Consider the following 21,715-nt stretch of genomic DNA (forward strand, 5'->3'; position numbering starts at 1 on the left):
TTCAAACGACGCGTCGACTATTAAATCAGTCGTCGGCGATTTTGATAATCGACATAATCGTGACTAGTCGACTAATCATGGCAGCCCTAGTATTTTTCGGACTATAAGGTGCACGGGGTTATAAGGCACATTAAGCGAAACAAAGCAGTCAGATAAATCAAACTTTATTCAATTCATTCTTCTTGCTTCCTCCACTTCTGTACCATTGATTCGTTAATGCTGTATTCTATCACAGCTGCTCTATTCCCATGTTGTTGTAGTATATTAATGACTAACTTCGTATTGTGGCTCAGAATAGAGCTGCTACTCTAAGGAGACAGGAGGCAGTCGAGGAGGTCGCCTCCTGGGTAAAGTATTCCAAAAAATCCCAAAATCCCGAACACCGCTGAAATGGAGCCTCAAACCATGACAGACACTCCACCGTGTTTACAGTTCGCTGTAGACACTCTGAATAACTATTTCTTTAGATTCATTGTACAATCAGACTTGTTGCCACTGATTTTTAGTCTAGTTTTTGTGTAATTTGGCACAGCTCAGCCTTTTCTCCATGTTTCCTTTACTTGAGAATGGCTACTTGACAGCCTACTCTTTCATTCAGACCATTTCTGCTGTAGAGCATTGGCCTGTGCATCTCGCAGGTGCTATGTTAGGGCTTTGGTAGGTCTTTTAGATAATGTTCATCTGTAGACAGTTTTGTCATACTGGGGTTTTTTGTGTGTCTTATCAAGTTTCCTCAAATTTTTAAGGAAAATCTGCAAACCTCGCTGAGATTGTGAGTTTTTGAGAATCAAAAGTCAATCAAAAATACTATTTCATTCCTGCCAAACTGTTATGGCTGACGCACAGCTAAAGAAGAAAATAAATCATACATTTGTGACATAGGCTGCTAGTGAAAGAAAAGAAAGAAAAAAAAAAAGAGCCATACAATTTAAAATTGCATTCAAGTTGTTTGGTATGTGTAGATGAAACACTGGTTCATCCCTTTTGTTTATGATTGAATGATTCATAGGTCAGTTTGTGACACACTGGACCTAAAAAAAAAAAAAAAAAAAAAAATGCAGCTAACATGTTTCATGAATCACTGTTATGACCCGAAATCCAAATATAAAACTGTCATATTCAAATGTCATGCAGCAGTTATATACAACCATTTATATTAAAATGCTGACAATGCCTTGTGAGTTTTTGGGAAACAAAAGAAACAACTAGACTGCACACCAACTACACACTCCAAACGCATTAAATGTCACAAATCTCGCCACTGTCACAACTTTCCTCAGCAACCAAATGTCACATAATTTATTTGTTGGGTTTGCGAGCACAATCAGCTTGCCTCCAGTATTTCCTTAGACTATCGCCTTTTATTGTTTCTTTCTGCACGTATTATTAGAATCAGGATTGTCGTTATTTAGCCAAGTTTGTGCACACGGACAAGGAACCTGACTCCAGTTCACACTTTGCTCTTCTGCAAGGAAGAAGACTCTAAAGATGTAAAATGATTGCATATACTGCTTATTTATTTATTAATTTATTAATTAGGGATGTTCAACGTTTCCTCAGATCTCTTAGTCTACTACACGAGGAAAAATTTTTTTGACTAACTGACTAGTCTAAAAACCAAGAAACACGCAGGTATTAGGTTAAATTTGATACGCAGGTAATGGAAAGTGTCAAACTAACAAAGGCACCTGACACCATGAATCACATTCTTCAATAATGAATCATGCTGCTTAAATGCACAGCACCTCACATCACGCCTTGCCAACACTGCACACTTACTGCAGACCGACAACGCAGAAGAAAAATGATGAAAACAAATCGACATTTAACATGACATGAAAACACAGAACGCGTTCACGCATTACTAAAATATGAAATCCGAAAAACGAATGAACTGTGTAGTGTGGTGCTTAGTGCTGTGCACACTGTTTGAATGTTCATGACAGCCACTGAATTAAAAGTTTAAATCTAAAATAACAAAATAATAAATCATCCGCTTATCTGATGTCGGGTTGCAGGGCAGCAGGGAAGCCCAAATCTCCCTCTGCCACCTCCTCCAACTTATCCGGAGAAACATTGAAGAGTTCCCAGGCCAGCCAATCAATATAAGCTTCCCAGTGTGTCCCAGGTCTACGCTGCGGCCTCCTCCAAGTAGGACATGCTTGGTCTAAACACTTTACCGAGGAGGAGACAGCTTTAGCCGTGTCCTTTCAATGTGGAGGAGTAGTGGGTCTACTCTGAATCCCTCCCAAATGACTGAACTCTTTATCTGAGGGAGAGCTCATCCACCTTTTGGACAAAGCCAATTTGTATCCGCAATCTAATTCTAATATTGTTAACAAAAAGATTACGCCTACATTTACAGATTCATGGTGTTTCTCAACAACAATGTGTCATCTGGAGGCAGATGGCTAACATTCATGACACAATAATATATCGAATCGTTAGTCTGCCTGCCTGTTGATTCTTGCACTCTCACTACGATCAGCTGATTTCAGTTTGGATATGGACATTAGCTTTATTGCACAAAAGGATGAGAGCGCAATGGTAAAGTGGAGGACAGATACAAATGCCTCATACTGTTAACACAACTTTGGCTCTTTGAAAGCACCTGCACAGCAAGCATGCTAACGCTAAGCCGAGAGCCCACAGTGATGTTAAAGCTGAGTAAATGCTGACCCCAGACCAGCACCGTGATAAAGTGAGCCACAGCTGAACATCAACAGGTAACAAACTGATGAACAGCCAGGCTGCAGCTTCCGTTCTACCTGTTCATGTTCCTACAGTAGAATCTCTGTGGATCACTTTAAAGTGTCTTATATTTGATTTGTGTCATCAGCTCTGTTTTCATACCTAAATGCTCTGAGAAAGCTCAGGTGTGTCCTCATTAGGACAGGGATTTGTGTTGGCTGTAGCCTCGGGTCTATATTGTTAATTGGTCATTATGAGACAGTATTTCAGATCATTCAACATGAAAGTAATGTAACAAATCCTAGGTGTAATCAAGTAACCTACTGCATTACCTTCAAGGAAAGTGTTCTGTGTAATATGTGCATTAATTACTTATTTGAGTAATGACAGGAACACTGATCACAACAAAGAGTGGCAACACCTCCAACATGCACAAACATGCAATTCATTTGCATGAATATGATGACTTTGATATGCTGCTTAGAGATGGTGGTGACTCAAAGCGGAGCCAATGAGAATTGATAAGTGACATCTATAATGGAGTAGAAACTGCTCACTTCTTCCCCATCCCTGATGATTACAGGACCAGTGCTGCTGTTTTGGATGCTGGAAACATGTTTCTCACTCAGCGTCTCAGTAACAGCTCAGCCTCTTTGCTCTTAGTGGTGTGCACGCTCCATGTGACAACATCATATTCACTATGTTATCAGTGTTTTTGTTTATAACTGGGGGCTGTGTGGGCATAATGTTGTTATACTTTTTATTCACACGCTGCCCCTACATACTGTTGCAGGTCAGTTTTTAGTCGCACATGTGGGTGAAGTACTCATGCTACAGAGTGGCACATCATTGAAGCAAAACCTTTTACAATTGAATTACTTGATGAATTGTACACTATATTGTTACATAGTTTGTGACAAAGGATTCAAATATGTATAAAGAAGGAACTTATACATTGGACTGTTTAACAATTTGTTAGGAAAGCACACAGGCTTCCACTGTGGGAAATCAGCACATCTCCAACCTCCAAACCACCACTAATCCCTAAGAACCACAAGTATTATCTCACCAAGTTTATAATGGTAGACTGACAATGTCATGATCCCCTGCAGCCTGTACAGCTAACATTAGTAACTTTAACTACATTTGGTGCGTGGAAGAGTAAATTATTTTTTATGTGTAGTAAACAAATTATATGAAATATGCAACACGTAACACAATTAGAGAAAAACAGGGGGGGGCTATGTCATGTTTTGTCAGACGTTTATGACGTTTCACTGAAGTCCACACCGTCTGCCTTTTTCCGCAAGTTGCATCTGCTCAAAGTTTTATGATCTCAGATAAACAAGTGCATTAAAAGAGGAAATAAATAAAACGCGACGGTCAAGAAATAGCATTTAAACCCGACAGGAGCCAACAACACGTAGTTCCGGATGCACGCAGTGCCGAAAGAGTAAAGTATTACGGATAGAGAATGACTTAAGCCAACACTCACGATCCTTCCTCATTCTCTTGAAGTTTAGAACTTTAAATTTACAAAGTTTCATTAATCTCACTCTACTACACTAACTTGCTATCATTAGTTAGCTAGCTAGTTTGCTATTAAAGTTCCTGCCAGCGTAAAGCCAGCGAGGGAAAACATAAGCGATACCCAATACTTCCTTCAAAATAAAACGGCCCTTTTTCGAGGAAATGTTTCGCCTCAGCTTTGAATGTACGCGTCTTTATTTTTTTAAAGCCTTGACCAGAAAACACCGGCCTTCGTATCCACTGCTTTACAACTTGACTTGAAGTTCTCCAAACCAAACAGCTAAGTGAAAGTTAGCTAGTTAACGTTAGCTACTTATCTGCTCAAAGCGCCCCAGTCGTTTGTCACAAGTACAATAAGGAACAAAAAAACATATTCGTTACTTGTTTCAAAAGGCAGCGAAAAAAAGAAAGCAGCTACTACAGCAACTTGTCGTCGTTTAATTCCACGTTTTTAGAGTTACTCTTTGTTCGCTTACCTTGGTCGAAGGTGCGGTAGCTGTCGCCTCTTGCTCTGCTTTGCGATGAGCGTTGCGTCACCAGCAGTTTGAACTCAGCGGACACCTAGCGGCGCATCATGCCCTCCTCCGTGAGCCAGCACAGGAAAGAGTGGATTTCTCCACTGCTCGTCACATACATGACACTTTGAGCATTCACTCAAACACGTGGCGACATGTTAATAATTTGATTCTCATAAGACGACCGAGAAACAGCTCAACGGCATTACTGCACTGTACTGTAAGCTAGCAACATTATTTGACAGCAGTAACAAAGCTCTTTATAGAAAATAACAATTTTAAAGGAATATAAAAATAATAATACACATTTAAAGGAAATCAAGAAAGCTTTAAACTCAGCAAACAATAAAGTTACAGCCATAAAATAATAGGCTATTCTCTGCATAAAGAGAAATGAGTGGCCTCAAGTTTCGCAATAATATTTATTTTTGCTCTGTCCGGTATTTAAAGACTCCCTGTGGCCTCTTTTGGATCCTCAAAGTCCAATTTCAGGATAATGTATTGCTGGTAATGCTGGGAAAAGTTTCACACAAGTGTAAATGGATAATTAAAGATTCATAGTTAACTGTATAATTAACCATGAAAAAGTTTGGCTGCAAAGTTTTATTAGAAATCAACCAAGAGTTATTTTTAGGTTTAGTATCACTCACAGCACATGTATGTAGGGTAGACCTCTTGTTACAATATCTACGCATGAATTGCTAATAATTGATAAGTCTTTCAATAATCATTTCTTCATTAAATCAGAGCTTAAGGTGCTGCCTCCAAATGGGAAATGTTTTCATTTTTGCATTTAATTGGAACTAAAAGCCATTACCGTCAACAACAGTCTGATACATTGTATTGTAAGTTTCTGAGAGTTAATAGCTTGAGTGATAGGCGGCTCACAGGACAACTCCAATTCTTTATTTGTACTATCCTTTCATTTCAGAGTGCAATGAGACATCAAACTTCATAATTTTCAATAAAAGAAAAACTGGAAAAATTGGGGTGTTGTTTAAATTTTGACCATAAAAAAATTATTAAATTATTTATGTATGTTTTTCAGATAGAGATGTCAATAAGTTTAAAAATGAACACCACCCAATGCCCCCATGAATTTGAAGCAGTGCTAAATATTATGAAATATTTTACATACAAGCAGTGAAAGGAATGAATTTACAGTACTATATAGCTATTGTTAAAGCCAAAAAACCCAACTGTGGACAGATTCCAAATTCCATGGCTGTATTTTTTGTATTTCTAACTGATGTGTCATTGATATCATTTTAAAGGAAAGAGGTTCCCTACATCTTTTTTGCAAGATTGAGAATAAAAATGAAACACGTCAATATTAAACTGAACTACTCTCCATTTTAAAATCTTGATGCTCAATCATCCAGGTAAGGAACGTCTTATGTTCTCTATTTAAAGGTTGCTAGTCTTGATCCAGTAACTCTATACAGTAACTCACTCAAAGTCACACAAGTCAGTTCTGACCCTGGATTTCCAGGAGTACAATCTCTGTGAGATCAGTTTTGGCAGACAACACATCTAAGCCATTCTTCCTTCTGCTGGCTGTTTGTTTATGGTTTAACACAAACTATTGTGCCAAGACATAAAGAAACAAAAACCCACTGCCTTTCCCCATGCCCTCTTGATAAACATTTGAACCTAGCTAACATATGGCTTTAGCTTTTAATAACTGCCCTTAAAAAAAGAGACTAATATTGTGTTATCTTTTAATATAACAACAACAAGGTGAAAAAAGACCCTGACCCATAAAAAGTACAAAGTACTTCCTCTCCTCAAACTTTTGTGTTTTCCACAAACTGACCACTCGAAAACACAGACAGACTGTCAGGTCAACAGTGTCCTCTAATGTGGCATCCAACCCAACTACCCCACAGTGTCGGTGTCCTGCATAGGCCAGTTTAGACCCTTCTTTGGGTGCTGAAGTGCCCCCAAATTGTATCACAGCACACCTAAAAATAACTATCAGTAGTAACAGTAATGTATAGTATTAATTGCTGGCTTTGTGTTCACCTACAGGATAGAAAGAAAACAGGTTTAACGATCCCGTGTTGTTGGTGTCATAGTGTTACAGTGCGCTCACACAGAGGTGTTTTGGTTGCATTTGTTATCTCTTTAGTTTAAGATTCATTTTTCTTCCCCTACTCTTGTTTCTACCAGACAGACTGTTAGGGCAAATATGTGATATCACAGAATTACACAGTACTCTCTAATGTGGCAGTAACAAGCAATGTGACGACTGACCCAGGTCAATCATCCTCCAAGCTCTAGTGTCTGCTTATTTCCTCTCCTCTAATACAGAACTGCTCAAACCTGGGACTGGTGCTTGTCTTCTTTTTTATCTTTCTCTCTTACCAGTGAAAACCTCTGACAGGGACATGCATCACAATACACACAAGTATATTCTTATAATGTTTCTTCACATTGCTCTGCAGCATACATTTATTATACCAGCAGAGGTCGCTGTACACCCTCCTCATGTACTGTGTGCTGCATTGATTGAAATGTAAATAATCCATATTTGATTTTTAATTGTTTATTGTGATGTCATGATATTTGCTGTAAATCTGTTCCAAATGTTTTTTTCTTCTTTTTCAGCAAACAAAAAAACTTTGAGGAATTGATTTTAACATTTTAGAACCTTTCATGTCATGAACCTTTCAAGTTCTTCATGTCTTGGTTTCAAAAATATACTAGAACTGCTTTTCCTGTACAGACCTGCAAATCCTGGACCTGCTTAGGGACAAATGAGCTTGAAAGACATTTCATTCTTAATCTATAGCAGGGGTGGGCAACTCTAGGCCTCGAGGGCCAGTGTCCTGCAGGTTTTAGATCTCACCCTGTGTCAACACACCTGAATCAAAGGATTAGTTCATTACCAGGCCTCTGGAGAACTTCAGGACATGTTGGCTGTGTCCCAATTAAGAGACTGCACGCTTGAAGTACGCATTTTAAGTGCGGTTACGTCACCGCCACGCGACGACGGCTGTCCCAATTCGAAGTGTGCTTCAAATGCATGCTCCAAATGCGCCGTCGATTTCCCCAAATATCAAGCGTGGTCCGGTGCACGCTTCGTGGTCCCATATATCCCACAATTCATAACGCGGCGGTGGGTGTGGATAATTTTGCCGCAAAATACGGCAGACGGGAGCGGCTGAAGAGGTTGGTTTGGAAGCATGAGGCAAATCAGTGGAGCTGATTCAAAACACGTTACCTAAAACGTTAGCAACCACAATACTGATACTACAGTTAACATGACTTACAAACTGCCTGCTCGTGTGCGTTTGCCCACTAAATTAGTGATGTGTCGGTCGCGAACGAAACGGCTTAGAGCCGGGTCTTTGATGTGAACGACGCGACCCAGCTCCTTATCGCAAGCCGAGGGTTTTTGTTTTTTTCTTTCTCTCACCCGCTCTCTCACACATTTTTCTGCTTTACTCCTCATACCAGCCTTGTGCTTTGCGCTGGGAAGAGGGGGGAGGGGCGGGAGTTACACTCTCAGTAGCACAGGAACATACAGAGCAGGAGGGAGAGACAGGTATAGTAATCATCCACAACTATTTTCAGTTGCAGCTGATAAAGGGTTTAGAAAGTTTATTCATGCAGGCCCATATGACAGAGAATGTGCATCTTCTTTTTGTTTTATATTTTAATTTACTTAATTGTGTTGTGGTTTGCTGTGTTTTGTGTTGTTTCATTTTAAATTTGTTTAAAAGGAAAAAGCTGAAAATTTAAATAGTTAAAAGTTAAAATGTGAATATTTTGTTTTTGTATTATATGATTTATTTATTACATTTTATGTGGAGTGAATAAATAAAAGTATATTTACGGTGGCCCCTAGAGACAAAGCACGTACAAACTCCAAAACACGTAAAAACACCAAAACACGTACAAAGGACAACAGAAGTGCTCAAGGATGCTAGGGGCAGTGTTGAGCTTTTGTTACCTAGTGTGGTAGTAACAGGTAAATGAACTTTTTTTTTTTTTAATTATTTGAATATATATGAGTGCTTGTGTATAAATACACAAACAATACACATATGCTTTCAATTGTGTAATTTAAGTGATCTAGGTAGCTCTGTTTTGGAAGTTCAGTTAACGCTAGAAATGTGTTTTGGAGTTTGTTTGGAGCCGAAAGAGTTGTCTTTTTAGTGAGCCGAGCCGAAAGAGCCGGTTCTCTAAAAAGAGCCGGAAAGCCCATCACTACACTAAATAGAGTTAAAATGATTCCTAACACCGGCTGGATCACTAGCTATCATTAGCTAATTTTAGCTTTCAGAACTGCTAGTGTGGTACAGCCCGAGTTCCAGCACTAGCCAAGGAGCTGATGTACCTTATTGTACACTGTTTCATATTGTGGTTCAGTGTTTGTGTACACTGCAGTACAACTCCAAATCCAGGTGAGAGCAAGTCAAATAAATGTTGCCTGTTAATGTCCAGCAGCCCATATTCAGTTATAATCTGTTCTAAACTTTACTGTCAATGATGTTTCACCTTTTACAAAGACAGAGAGCGAGCAGGGAGGAGAGCGGTAAGAGGTGAGAGTTGGCACATAGTCAAAGTGAACACTGCAGTTATAATGCTAAGCTAGGTTTAGCATTATAACTGCAGTGTTTGTGTGTTTGTGGCAGTGCAAAGATGAAACAAGGACGAAGGAGAGACAGGAGACACACTGAGGTGGAAAAATAAATGTTGAACAACAAATGTAAAAAAAATAAAAATTAAAAAAAAATCACAAAATAATTTGAACATGCATTTCATGGATGCTTCACTGCACAGTTAAAAATGTCAGTGAACAATCTACATAGAAGCATCCATGGATATGATCAGTAGCCATTAACAGGATTCACTGCACTCCAAACACAGCTGGAATACAATGGAAAAACGGTGTACCCACTGCCCCGCGTTAGTCTGCACAATAAAGTGAGAGTCTGTGTGAATCTGAAAACTTTAATTTAATAAATGTAATGAATGTAATATCTTAACAAGGAATGGAAGCAATTTCTCCAAGCTGACAAAAATCAAAGATCCACTTCACAGTGACATTGTGTGTTTTGTGAAGAGGCCATTACTAAACAGATGTAAAATCACAAAGCAGCTAATTATTAATCATTTGATAATTTATTCTGTACAACACTGGCTGATGGTTTCTGACTGTCCCTGTAAAAATGAAATAAAGGTTGGGTCAAATGGATCTGACTACAAACAGGTAGAGCAGTCCCCGCCAACAGCACATCCCTAAAAACAGACATATATATACACTATGCATAAAGACATATGTACTCTTTTTCCTGTGCATGCGTTGGGAGTACATGTCTACTTTGAACATTATGCAGAGACAGCCACAGTGTTGGATACAAACTGCTGCTCCACCCAAATATACATCTTCTATCAGTAGCCTTAAAAACAAACTGCAGGTTCATGAACTTAAAAAGCTCGTCTTTATTTGAAATGAGTTCCTGATTATCAGAAAGGCTAAAAACCACCACAGAGAATTTAAGTCCTGCATTCTGCCAGTGTTTCACATTGTGAGGAGCAGTCACACAGACATACAGTAATTCACACATGAGAACATAATTAATATACTCCAAACTACACAACACAGAAAACACAGTGCAATATTCACATCTATATACCCCTTTATACAGCCATATTTCTATGCAGACAGCTAGTGTTTCTTTGTCTTCTCCTTTTTCTTCTTCTCTTGATATTCAAGGATCTTTTTGTGAAATATTCCTGCAGGACAAAGGAAATGCAAATCAGGTTGGACTTTTGCTGCAGCACAATTACCAAAGAAGTCAAGTGCATGACTTAACATAAGTCACAAATGTGAGGACTTGCTTGACTAATCTTAAATAATGACTTGACTTTGTATTCATAGCACAATATTTCTCTGTTTTATTATTGGAAAGCACTTTGGTCAACTTTGTTGTTTTTAAAAGTGCTATATAAATAAAGTTGGATTGGATTGGAATATTTGGGCATCAGACAGACTTTAACTTTCCACCATTTCAAATAAAGAGCTACAAACTTTAAATGAATTATATGCTTAACCAGAAGGAGAGTGACAGAGCCTAATGATCAGAGAGCAATCCTGTACACACACACACACAGATTATATATCTACATGTCAGGAACTCAGTGGGGATGTGGCGTACAACACTAGAGGCCAACTTCAAGCCCATAGCGCAAGTCACCATCAAGTGTGGGATCTACCAATGAGACGCTCTATCATGTCATCATTTCGTCCTTTATTTTGCTCAGACTTCTAACACACTGGTGTACATGGTTGTGGGTGTTGCACCCAACCTCATGTGGCTCTTACTCTATTCCAATCAAATGACTGGTTCAGTGAAGCACACAGGCCTTTCCCTCTCCTCCTGTCATTTGTTCTTGAATTGTTGACTGGATTCTGGTGGCGGTGCTCTCACTTGGGTATTGTATCACTTCCTTGTTATCACTGTATCATTTATACTCCAGGGTTAAACTGGGCAGAACAGTTCAGGTGTCCATGTTACATTTGTGGTAGTTCAGCATCAAGCTAGTGCTACTGAAGAGAAACAAGCATGAAAAGAGTCAGGGGTTTGTTAAATTTCAAAGCAAAGTTTCACAAAAAGCTCAACAAACATCAGCAAACACACACTGTGTGTTTGCAGACGTGTCCCTCCCTCACTTTTATGCTCATTGTGTCAGATGTTTAGCTACTCCTCGGCCTCATTTACTAATAACAAAAAGTTGAAGCCTATTTGCAGCTCTGGAGGCCAGGATTAGTGACTTGACCCGGCTTAGCACCCTGGAATATCCTGTGGTAGCCAGGCCCATGTAGTCAGTGGGGTCAAAGGTAGCTGTGGCAGGGGTGTGGTCTCTGACCCACTGCAGTGAGCTCTTCGGGCGGTGCCGGGATGACAGAGGGACAGGTGATTACGATGGGACTAATGACTCTCTACCCTTTTATAGTAAATGGCCTGGTAAATGGCCTGTATTTATATAGCGCTTTACTAGTCCCTAAGGACCCCAAAGCGCTTTACATATCCAGTCATCCACCCATTCATGCACACATTCACACACTGGTGATGGCAGCTACATTGTAGCCACAGCCACCCTGGGGCGCACTGACAGAGGAGCCCCAGTGATGCAGAACACTGGTGAGAGAGCAGTGTGCAGTGGAGGAAGCCACAGGGGCTCCACAAATGTGATAATCTGGAAAAAAAGAAGTAAGCCTAAGGGATTAAATGTTCCACTAGAGAAGTCTTGTGCTGCTACGCTCAGCCTTTGACCAAGTGACAGATATTGTCACTTGGTCAAAGGCTGAGTGCACCCTGAAGTCGCGCAGGCACTGTTTTAGGTCGTCTCCCGGGTATCCCGAAAGAAATACTGAGAGCACGTCGTTCATGTCTCACACACTGAAAGAACTGCACGAATAAGTGGGCATTAAAGACTGTAGACTGAAATTATACAATCACAGCTCATATATTTAACAAAACATGCACAGTGAAAAGTGTAGAGTGTGAGTCCCTGGGATTGGGATTACTTCCTTTATTTACGAGCTGTAGTTGAGTACTAACCTTGCTGTGGTCCAGGCTGCTGCTGCTCCACCTCCTGGATAAACAAGTCAAACATCTGCGTCTGAATGAACTTCTTGACAAAGTGTCGAGTGACCTTGGGCTCGATTGCCTTGTAGAAGCTTCTCTTATCAAACACCCCACCTTCTCCAGCTCGTGCGTATTTTACATATGAGGCATAATGGCCAACTGTTTTCACGAAGAATTGCAGGAAGGCTTCAGAAACCACTCGGTTTAGCACCTCCCCCGCTGAAGGAGAGGACAGAAAGCATTTAAGAATGATTGAAGAAACACTGTGCTACATGTGTTCATGTGCTGCTGTTCACCCACCTGATGCATTTTGTCTTGTACTTAGAGCCACTAATATTTCAGCCTGGAGCTTTGGAGGCAGGATAGTGCCTTCATCACCAATCTGCAATTGTGACAGAAGCCCTTTTGTTAGCTACAAATCCTGACCTAAGGACTTTAACATTTTAGGTTTTTCATCATTTGACAACTCTTACTGAAACAATGAATGGGTCCTTTTTATCCTCAGACAAATCAACCACCAGCAGCTGTGTTACACACAAAAAAGGACCAGAGTAAGGACAGCGTGCCAATATTAACACCGTAATATTAACACCATCTTTTTGGTTGTTTTTATGGTCTCCATGTTAACTCACATCAGTCTGGTCAGTGACTTGGTCCAGCAGGCGCTTCTGGACTCCCAGTAGATAGGGGGTAGGTGCCATCACTACATCGATGAGGATTTCTGGAACAATGGAGATGAAGGTATGCTGCCAGGTGAAAGGGTAGAGGAGGGCTGCTACTGCATGAATGACCTGAGACAATGTGCTGCAGACAGACAGAGTCGACATCAGAGGTGGTATCGCGATGGTAACACATGTTTGTGATTAAAAAACAATTTTTCTCTTCTTCTTTTATGGCTTAAGTGCACGTAGCTGCGCCTCACTCAATGTTTTAATATGTTAAGCAGTAATACTGACTGAAAGGTGTAGATACAAACACACACTGCTTCATGTATTTATACGAGTTTTCTTTTCAAACAATAAACATGTATTATTATTTGAAATTTTGTATCCGATGCAACAAGAAGTAAGATGTCAGGGATGGGTTAAAGCTGTGATTGGCTCTGTCCAGTCCCAGTGTTTTCACACAGCAATGCTAGAATTTAATGTAAGAGTGGGATGTAAAGTGGTGCATCAGAGGTGCATAGATACCAGAGACACTAAACTGAGCAGTTGGCAGTGTTTCGTTTTGTGTAATCAAACTGAGCACAGATCAGTTAATTATAAAATCTACAAAGAGCATTCAGTAGTGAACACAAACATAACATTTGTCAACAAGAATCTATCACCCAGAGAGATCTTTGTGTCTGTGGTTAATATCTAAATGTTCGGACTACGGTCGTTTCAGATTTTGGAGAAACTATAAAATTCATTCCTTTGACTTTAGTCTCACATAACATGGCCCAGGATCTTCTTCTGCACATCCTGAACTGTTACTACTATTACACTGTTGGTAAATTACCCACAAATCTTTCTAATCCAGTCGTTTTTGCAGCTGCAGGCCTTACACTGACTTCCCTGTTTATAGAGTGGTACGACCGGGGCTACGCTGTGCAGTAAATGACATAAAAGTATGATTAAAGTATGTGTCTGAGTGTATAGACAATGTGATCTACCCAAGTTCATCTGCGATGAAAATGATCCGTCTCTCCAAGACAGCCGCTGCAAACACCAGCAGCACTTGCTGGTCCGTCAGGCAGCTAAAGAGCGTGGCAAAGTTGACGTGTTCCAGCCAGGAATCCAGCGGCCGGGTCAGACTGATGATCTGGTGGAAAGTCACCACTGTCACAAATATGTCAACAGTGGTGCCAGCATGTCATCACTCAACTGACAGGGCTCTGCTTTTCAGCTCTTTCTTTATATTTATTCTTCTTCCACTTTAAAAAACTGCCCATAAAAATGTCTTTACAAAGCCAGAGAACCATGTTGTCCCCCACCCTGAGGTCTGGTCACAAAAAATGACCACCATCAGTGAATACCTGAGATGACTGTGAGCTGTTGAAACATGGTCTATGACGGGTGTCAGGTTTCTGCTCTGAGACAGAGGCTGGGTAATGCAAAACATGTTCAGACAAGTCCTCAGAAACATGCCAGCCTGAGGGATCTCTTATAGTCCCTGGGTTACTGCTCTGTGTGACCTGCCTAATGTAGTTTTAATACCTTTAACTGCTCAACATATATATTATTTTACAGATAGAGGTGTGTGGTTAGTGGGTTTTTCGGCTCTTTGATGTGTGCCGTTTTGTTGTTGATATTGAGACATCTACTCGACGACTGTAAAAATCTCCTTGATCACTGCAGAGGGCGTTCCTACCAGCATGCATCATTTTAGGCTGTCTGCAGTTTGCTTCCAGACATCGTTTACTGCTGCTTTGTCTCTAAATGCTTACTGCCACACTGACACTTATTTTCAGTGCACAGGGGGCTTACATGACGTGGCTATATTAAAAGCACTTCAGATCACTCATTACAATCAATTTAGCTGTGAACTCTTGTCATTTCTTGACCTCAACATTCACATTTTGGCTACAAAAAGAAAAAAGGAAGGTTTTTTTTCTCAGCACTAATAATGCTACGAATGCTAGGTATGTGGTTAAATTATTTGAAGACGCTGACATTATATGAAATCACTAAAATGTTTGTGAGGTCTGAACTTTTGCCAATTTTAATAACAACGAATGCTACGTTAGTCACATTTGTTGTCTTTGTCCCAAGTTTAACAAGTAACACCTGTTGAAGTTACGGAATTCAGTCCTGAACAGTTTACATGTCTTTAGGCAGTTCCAACAGCATTGCACTGAATATACCTCAAAGCTGAGAGAGAAGCTCTAACAGGGCATGAAAACAAACAGTCCAATGTCAACACATAGGCTTACTTCTTTCTTTCCAGATTATCAAAACCGTTTACATCAGGTGTGGGAAACGAGTCAAACAGCACGTGATGTACGTCATTATGTGACACGACCACAGAGCGACCGGGAGAATATTACACGCGAGTTTTCTGGTGAGTTAATAGCCAAGAAGCTGAAACCTCATAGACTTTTTTTGGTTTTTCCTTTTTGCATCCCTACTTATGTGTCCGTAACAGTATGGCCCTCGGAGAACTATATAAAAATTTAAATGGCCCTTCACATGAAAAAGGTTCCTCAGCCCTGATTTAAACAGATGAAGAACTGAAATGAACCAGAAAACACAGATAACAAACTCACAGACATGACAACCTGAGCTACACACATTTTAAAGGATCGTTGTACTGTGTTTTGAACAAAAAGAGATATTCTGAGTCTAAATTTACTAATGGAGTTAGAAGACGAGATAAATGAGAGTCTTTTCTTAATAGACATCAAAGAGGCGCTCACTCTGACCTCAGTGCCCGACTCAGGAATGAAGCTCTTAATCTCCACTGTGTTCCCTGGTGCTGGGAATTGAGCTTCTCTAAGTTTCTGCATGAATGGATAGATCATGGCCATGGAGATCTGCCGGCGCTTCTCCACCTCGTCGAATATCTGCACACATGGGAGAGAATAGTCACAAACTCAAAGTACGACATATGCTAAAGCAAGATTATTTTATTTTACTTATGTTGTTATTGACTTAAATATCTAATTTCAATTTGTTCCGTTTCATGGACAAGCCGTCTCAAATCCTCACAGTCAGTAACACAATTAGTTAATCATTTAGTTTCTACCTTCACACTTGAACATATGACATACTTCTGCTTTGGCTCTCGGAGGAGGTGGACGCGTCTTTCACCCCCTCCTTCCCTTATTTTCCCTGCTGCTGCCTCTATGTCCTTGTCTGGTCTCGTCTGACTCTAACCCCGAGAGAGCCTCTCATTCTCGCTCTTGTTCTCTAAAAACTAAAGAAGAAGAACTATGGATTTGATCAACTGGTCCCTGAATGCAATTGACACTCTATTCTCGACGAGAAGCCTGGGTTCGGGAGAGCCTGAGTGTCCTGGAGGGACATTCCCTGCAGGATACACGATGGAAATGATCTGGGAGGAGCTCACAGCTCTTAAACGGGAGATACACCTGGAGACCAGTGACGGACACTAAGAACAACTGTCTGTTCGTTCTAAAACAACATATCCATCATCTTTCATGCAGCTACCCTCCTCCCATCCGATGTGGACAGGGGCTCAGCCGGAGGCACGATCGCGAGATTGCAGCGTCCCAGATGCAGCTGTGCACACTGGCATACTCCCCCATGTTGCTTGTCTTGTGTTTTTATGGTGCGGTGATATTTCTGTTTTTCATGTGCTAGAGTTTTTGTCTTCTCCTCATGCCGACTCCTTTGGGGATCAGTATGAGCAGACATTCTTTTTCTCTCCTGATCTGCCCTTTTGTGTTACATATTTTGTTGTTTTTTCCTTTTGCGCCCTATCCTGACCTGTCTCCCCAATGTGAAGTTTGTGTATTGTATGTACGGTCGGTGAGGTCTGTCATCTACTTCCCATTAACACTGTTGGCATCTTCTGTCGTTGATGGAGAATGAAATGTAAAAAAAAAAAAAAGCGAACTTTCCAGTTTAGATGATTTATCAGCAACACCTTCCCAAGATACTGTAACTTGCTACCTTGTATCCTCGCTGTGTTGATACTGGTACACATGAAATCCCATCTCATCCCAACCTTTGTCTTTTATAGGAATGCCATAATTACGAAGCAGGATTTCATCTTCAAATTCAGGGTTCATTCTGGGTTTTTCTGTACCGAACACGTTTCTCTTCTTCCTCACTACCGGGTATATCGCCATGGTAACTCATGCTGCAACCATAACCTATTGCGGAGCAGATTATGTTCCAGATTAGAGGTCAACAGGTATGAAATCACTGACTACTGACCAGTAATTTCTCTGGAAACTAGTATCAGCAATCCTATAAGACAGTACTGTAGTATAATATATAGTATATAGTAGGATAGTAAGAGGGGCTAAAGTCTTTATAGTCTCTTAATATTTTGTTGTTTCCCAGGTGATCTGTAAAAAAATATAAATTCTTAAGCACAACTTTATTGATTTTTTTCCTGCTGGCTACAAACTATTGTTCTATAATAAAAGGACAATAAAGCAATAAAACACAGAACATCAGCTCATCTGATGTTCTGTGATTATAAAACATCTGTTTGTGGATGACCTAATATCACATTTGCATGTTGAATAAGCTGCTTTTAGATTTTTATTTCTACTGCAGCTGCAGCTCAAAGAATACAAACTAAAACGACTGTTTAAAATCAGTTTCAATGAAAAATTTCAGATTCACACATATGTATAAATACAGAGTTGTGATATTGATTAGTCAGCTTTCTTTCTTGGCTTCAAATAGCTAACATTTATTAAAACAGCACCGGCCTTTTTAACCAAAGCATGTTGCTTTCAGACTATGGGTTTAACTTCCTCATGTATTTCCAACAGTATAGTTTTATCTTGCTTCATATAAGCAGTTGCTTTACTGAAAGTAATAATAATAATAATAATAATAATAATAATAATAATAGATTGGATTTATATAGCGCTTTTCAAGGCACTCAAAGTGCTTTACAATTCCACTATTCATTCACTCTCACATTCACACACTGGTGGAGGCAGCTACAGTTGTAGCCACATAAGTACACGTAACTGTGATTGAATTGAACTGAATTTGACCAATTTAATTTATAATCGCACCAAATCACAACAACAGCCACCTCAAGGCCCTAAACCCCAACCCCAACACCACCCCTTTCATGTGAATACACAGGGAAATCCATAATGATAACCAGCATTGTGTGACCGTGTATTCTGACTGCGGATGTTAGGATGATGCCCTGGGTGTGTTTAACCTGCTTACAGGGCTTGGTGCCAACTAAACCAAGTACTATTAACTGCTACCAAAGTAATCTGACTACGCACAACCTCTGCAACAAGTTTCCTAAAATTCAGCCAATTTTTCTTCCAGAGCTGTTGTGCTGAACTCACCTTGGAGAAGAGCCCAAAACAAGCCAGTGTACTAATGATGCAGTAAGCCTCAGGTGGTCGCGCTCCTCTCCCTCCTGGCTGTGGATCAGAGAGTGAAACAAATATCAAACAGCAGTTTCCAAATGAGGACACTCTGCAAAGGACAGCTTCTGAACACTGACCAATAATCTCCTGCAGTATCCATTTCTTCTGCTGCCATCGATCTCAGTCAGAACAAAGGAGAAGGTCTCACTGAAAATGGACAACAACAACTGAAAACAGGGGCTGTAGGCTGGTTTACACAGAACAGAACCCTGAATACTGCTCAAAGGTTAAAGACCACCTGATTGACATGCATTACCTGTGGTACTCTGTCAAAGGAGCCCAGTTGATGCCTTCTGGGAAACAAAAAAGTGTGATTGCCTTCAAAGTCTTCTCCTCCTCCTCCTTCTGAGATCTCGCCATTCCATCTCTCTGCAAGTAAATATAAAAGTTTAAATCACTGTTTCCAAATAGATACATACATCATATGTACAACTGATTATAACTGTACAATTGTACAAAACAAAATTAAAGGAATACTTTTTAATCGAGTATATCATTACGTTAACTGAACCTCTCTGATATAGATTTGGACAGTTAAGTAGCAGAGCAGGTCGTTTCAGCTGCTTTGGTGTTCATTAAATTAATGCAACAATTCCCAGAACAGACATAGTTTTTTTCACTAGTTTTGCATTTAGCCAGGGTCAGTGTTAGCATGTCAGAGAGAATATTATGCTGCCAGTAAAATGACCAAGTGATGGTCTGGCACGCATATTCATGGAGGGACACACAGACCGCCAGAGGCTAGGCAGCGCCACCCCTGACTACTATTAGGTATCAGAATGAAATCCATGGATCCACTGTCAGAACCCTGCTTTGGTGCTCTCCTTAACTAAATCCAAAATAACTCCAGTGAGAGACAAATATATTTTGGTCCTTCTGACAATTCCAAGTTGCACCTGGAGTGAGTGAGTGAGTGAGTGAGTGAGTGAGTGAGTGAGTGAGTGAGTGAGTGAGTGAGTGGCTGGAGCATTGAGACAGAGGCTTTCTTGTAGTCAATGCACATTGTGCACAGGTTGGTCAGTCGGGTCTGACAGTCTTGAATGACTGCTCTATCTACCAGTGGATAGTTTTGCCCCTCTGGTGTTGGTGCCAATTCTTTTCTGGGTCCTTCTCATGTATTGCCATTCCATATACCTGTTCATCTTATCTGCTATAATGGCTGATGTTAGCTTCCATGTTGTGCTGAGACAGATTTTAGCCGGTAGTTGGAAAAGACGGGACCCCTCTGTGGGGATCAGGACTGTCCGGGCTTTCAGTTAGACAGTGGGTTCATGCTCATTTGGGCTGTCAGATGTTCATGGAGTGCAGTTAGTTTTGCCGCATGATGTTAGAGGCAGTGCTGTCCCTTCTCTCAAATCCTTTCTGAGTATCTTCAAAATATACACAGCAATGACATTAGAATGTCATTCGGAGGCCGGGGACTGTGAGTGTCAGCACCACAGTCCAGGATGAGACAACAAACATCCACAAGTACATCAGTAAGATGGCTCCAACTGACCGCGTGCTCAGTGAATACCTCAGGCAGCAGAAACCCAAGAAAGAGGAGGAAGAGGAGGAACCATCATGGAAGGACAGGCCCCTGCACGGTATGTACCAGCGGCAGATAGAGGAAGTGGCTGATATTCAGAAATCCTACCAGTGGCTGGACAAAGCTGGACTGAAAGACAGCACAGAGGCACTAATCATGGCAGCACAAGAACAAGCTCTGAGCACAAGATCCATAGAGGCTGGGGTCTATCACACCAGGCAAGACCCCAGGTGCAGGCTGTGTAAAGATGCCCCAGAGACAATCCAGCACATAACAGCAGGGTGCAAGATGCTAGCAGGCAAGGCATACATGGAACGCCATAACCAAGTGGCCGGCATAGTGTACAGGAACATCTGTGCCGAGTATAACCTGGAAGTCCCGATGTCAAAATGGGAGACGCCCCCATGGGTGGTGGAGAATGACCGAGCTAAGATCCTGTGGGACTTCCAGATACAGACGGACAAAATGGTGGTGGCTAACCAACCGGACATAGTGGTGGACAAGCATATTTGGCCTTCACGATCATACTGACCTTGGGAAACTGGTAGGTAATCTGAGGTTCGTAGGTATTGCTGTCCTTGGCCTTCTTGAGGCTGACCACCACCAGATACTCAAAGAAGTACTGACCACTGGCATAGCGGTGCTGCCTGGTTGTGTTCTCTGCTGCCTCCAGACCAGGTGGCTCTGTAAGCTCAGGCTCTTTGACTCCTATGTGAAGATAAAAAAGAAAACACAAACACATTTAGTGTGCTTGATCATGCATTTCCCAATAGTTCTTATTTGCATGAATACAACACACCAGTTAGAAATTGGAGAAGTTACAACATTAAAGACCATATATGATACACACAAACACACTAATGAGAGATATAAGAGAGAGAAATGCGAAACACCAGCTACTGTTAGACAGAGCAGTTCCTTGAGACTATAAGAGTAGACTGCCAACCCTATTCAACCTATGACTCGATGCCTCACACATGGTACCTGGAATGTCTAAAACTACAGTCTAAAGAGCTTGGAAAAAAAGTGTCTGGACTGACCTGGCTGAGGGGTTCAGGCCTGTACAGAAAAGCAGTGGGGACAGAGCAGCTCCTCCTTACTAAATCCTGCACTTCATGCAGAGTTGTGCTATTGAAGTTGGCCTGTAGTGTTGTTCGCCCCATCCCAGTCTGATGAAAGCTCTTAGATCATGTATAGTTCTAGTCATTCCAGGATTTATGTTTGTGACACAGAGTCATAAGCTTTCTTGTAGTTAATCTAGGTTGTGCACAGTTGGTCAGTCTGGTCTAAAAGTCTAAAGTGACTTTTCTATCTACCAGAAGTAGTTGATAAGTAAAATGCTTGACCTTGTCGTCAGCAGTCAGTTATATCAGTGGATACTGGATTTTCTCAGTGACAGTCCACAGATGGCAAGACTTGTGCCCCACACCCCACTGGTGGTACTCATCTCAAATAGGAATTAAAGGTGAGGTGCACAGTCTGAGGGGTGCTCCCATAACAACTTCTCCCTAAATCATCATTGCTTTGAAGTAGCAGAGATGGAGCATTGTGAAGGACATCACACTGTCACAATCTTTTCACCCAGCTCCCCTCTGACAAACAGTATAGCTTAGCAAATCCACGAACTGCCAGGTTCATGAGGAACAGTTTTTATCCAACAGCCATCACTAAACTGAACTCTGCCCATCACCCTGTGACACCAAAAACAACTCTCTCCATCAGTATAGATTTTTTAGACATTGTGATTCTGTTGTATGCAACACATACA

The 21,715-nt window shown here is 40.9% G+C and overlaps 2 protein-coding genes across 5 annotated transcripts in view; both read right to left on the bottom strand.

Annotated features, from left to right (window-relative positions):
- Positions 1-4,922, bottom strand: part of stk38a (serine/threonine kinase 38a) — a 24,068-nt gene extending 19,146 nt beyond the window's left edge. For both annotated transcript variants that reach the window (XM_005745864.1, XM_013914062.1), the window contains exon 1: positions 4,698-4,922. The gene's annotated coding sequence lies outside the window, so the exon portion shown is untranslated. The remainder of the gene's footprint in view (positions 1-4,697) is intronic.
- A 4,762-nt stretch (positions 4,923-9,684) lies between these two features.
- The window catches only part of dennd2da (DENN/MADD domain containing 2Da), a 33,319-nt gene continuing 21,288 nt past the window's right edge, over positions 9,685-21,715 (bottom strand). For all 3 annotated transcript variants that reach the window (XM_005745866.1, XM_005745865.1, XM_005745867.1), the window contains 11 exons: positions 20,480-20,655; positions 18,676-18,788; positions 18,497-18,566; positions 18,336-18,413; positions 15,744-15,884; positions 13,995-14,143; positions 12,973-13,144; positions 12,814-12,864; positions 12,641-12,722; positions 12,314-12,559; positions 9,685-10,484 (listed from right to left, as the gene is read on the bottom strand). In XM_005745866.1, the coding sequence (XP_005745923.1) occupies positions 10,417-10,484; positions 12,314-12,559; positions 12,641-12,722; positions 12,814-12,864; positions 12,973-13,144; positions 13,995-14,143; positions 15,744-15,884; positions 18,336-18,413; positions 18,497-18,566; positions 18,676-18,788; positions 20,480-20,655 (1,346 nt within the window). In that variant the 3' untranslated portion in view covers positions 9,685-10,416. The remainder of the gene's footprint in view (positions 10,485-12,313; positions 12,560-12,640; positions 12,723-12,813; positions 12,865-12,972; positions 13,145-13,994; positions 14,144-15,743; positions 15,885-18,335; positions 18,414-18,496; positions 18,567-18,675; positions 18,789-20,479; positions 20,656-21,715) is intronic.

The sequence above is a fragment of the Pundamilia nyererei genome, unplaced genomic scaffold, assembly GCF_000239375.1.
Source record: "Pundamilia nyererei isolate P.nyererei 1_Seehausen unplaced genomic scaffold, PunNye1.0 scaffold00169, whole genome shotgun sequence".
Taxonomy (NCBI): domain Eukaryota; kingdom Metazoa; phylum Chordata; class Actinopteri; order Cichliformes; family Cichlidae; genus Pundamilia; species Pundamilia nyererei.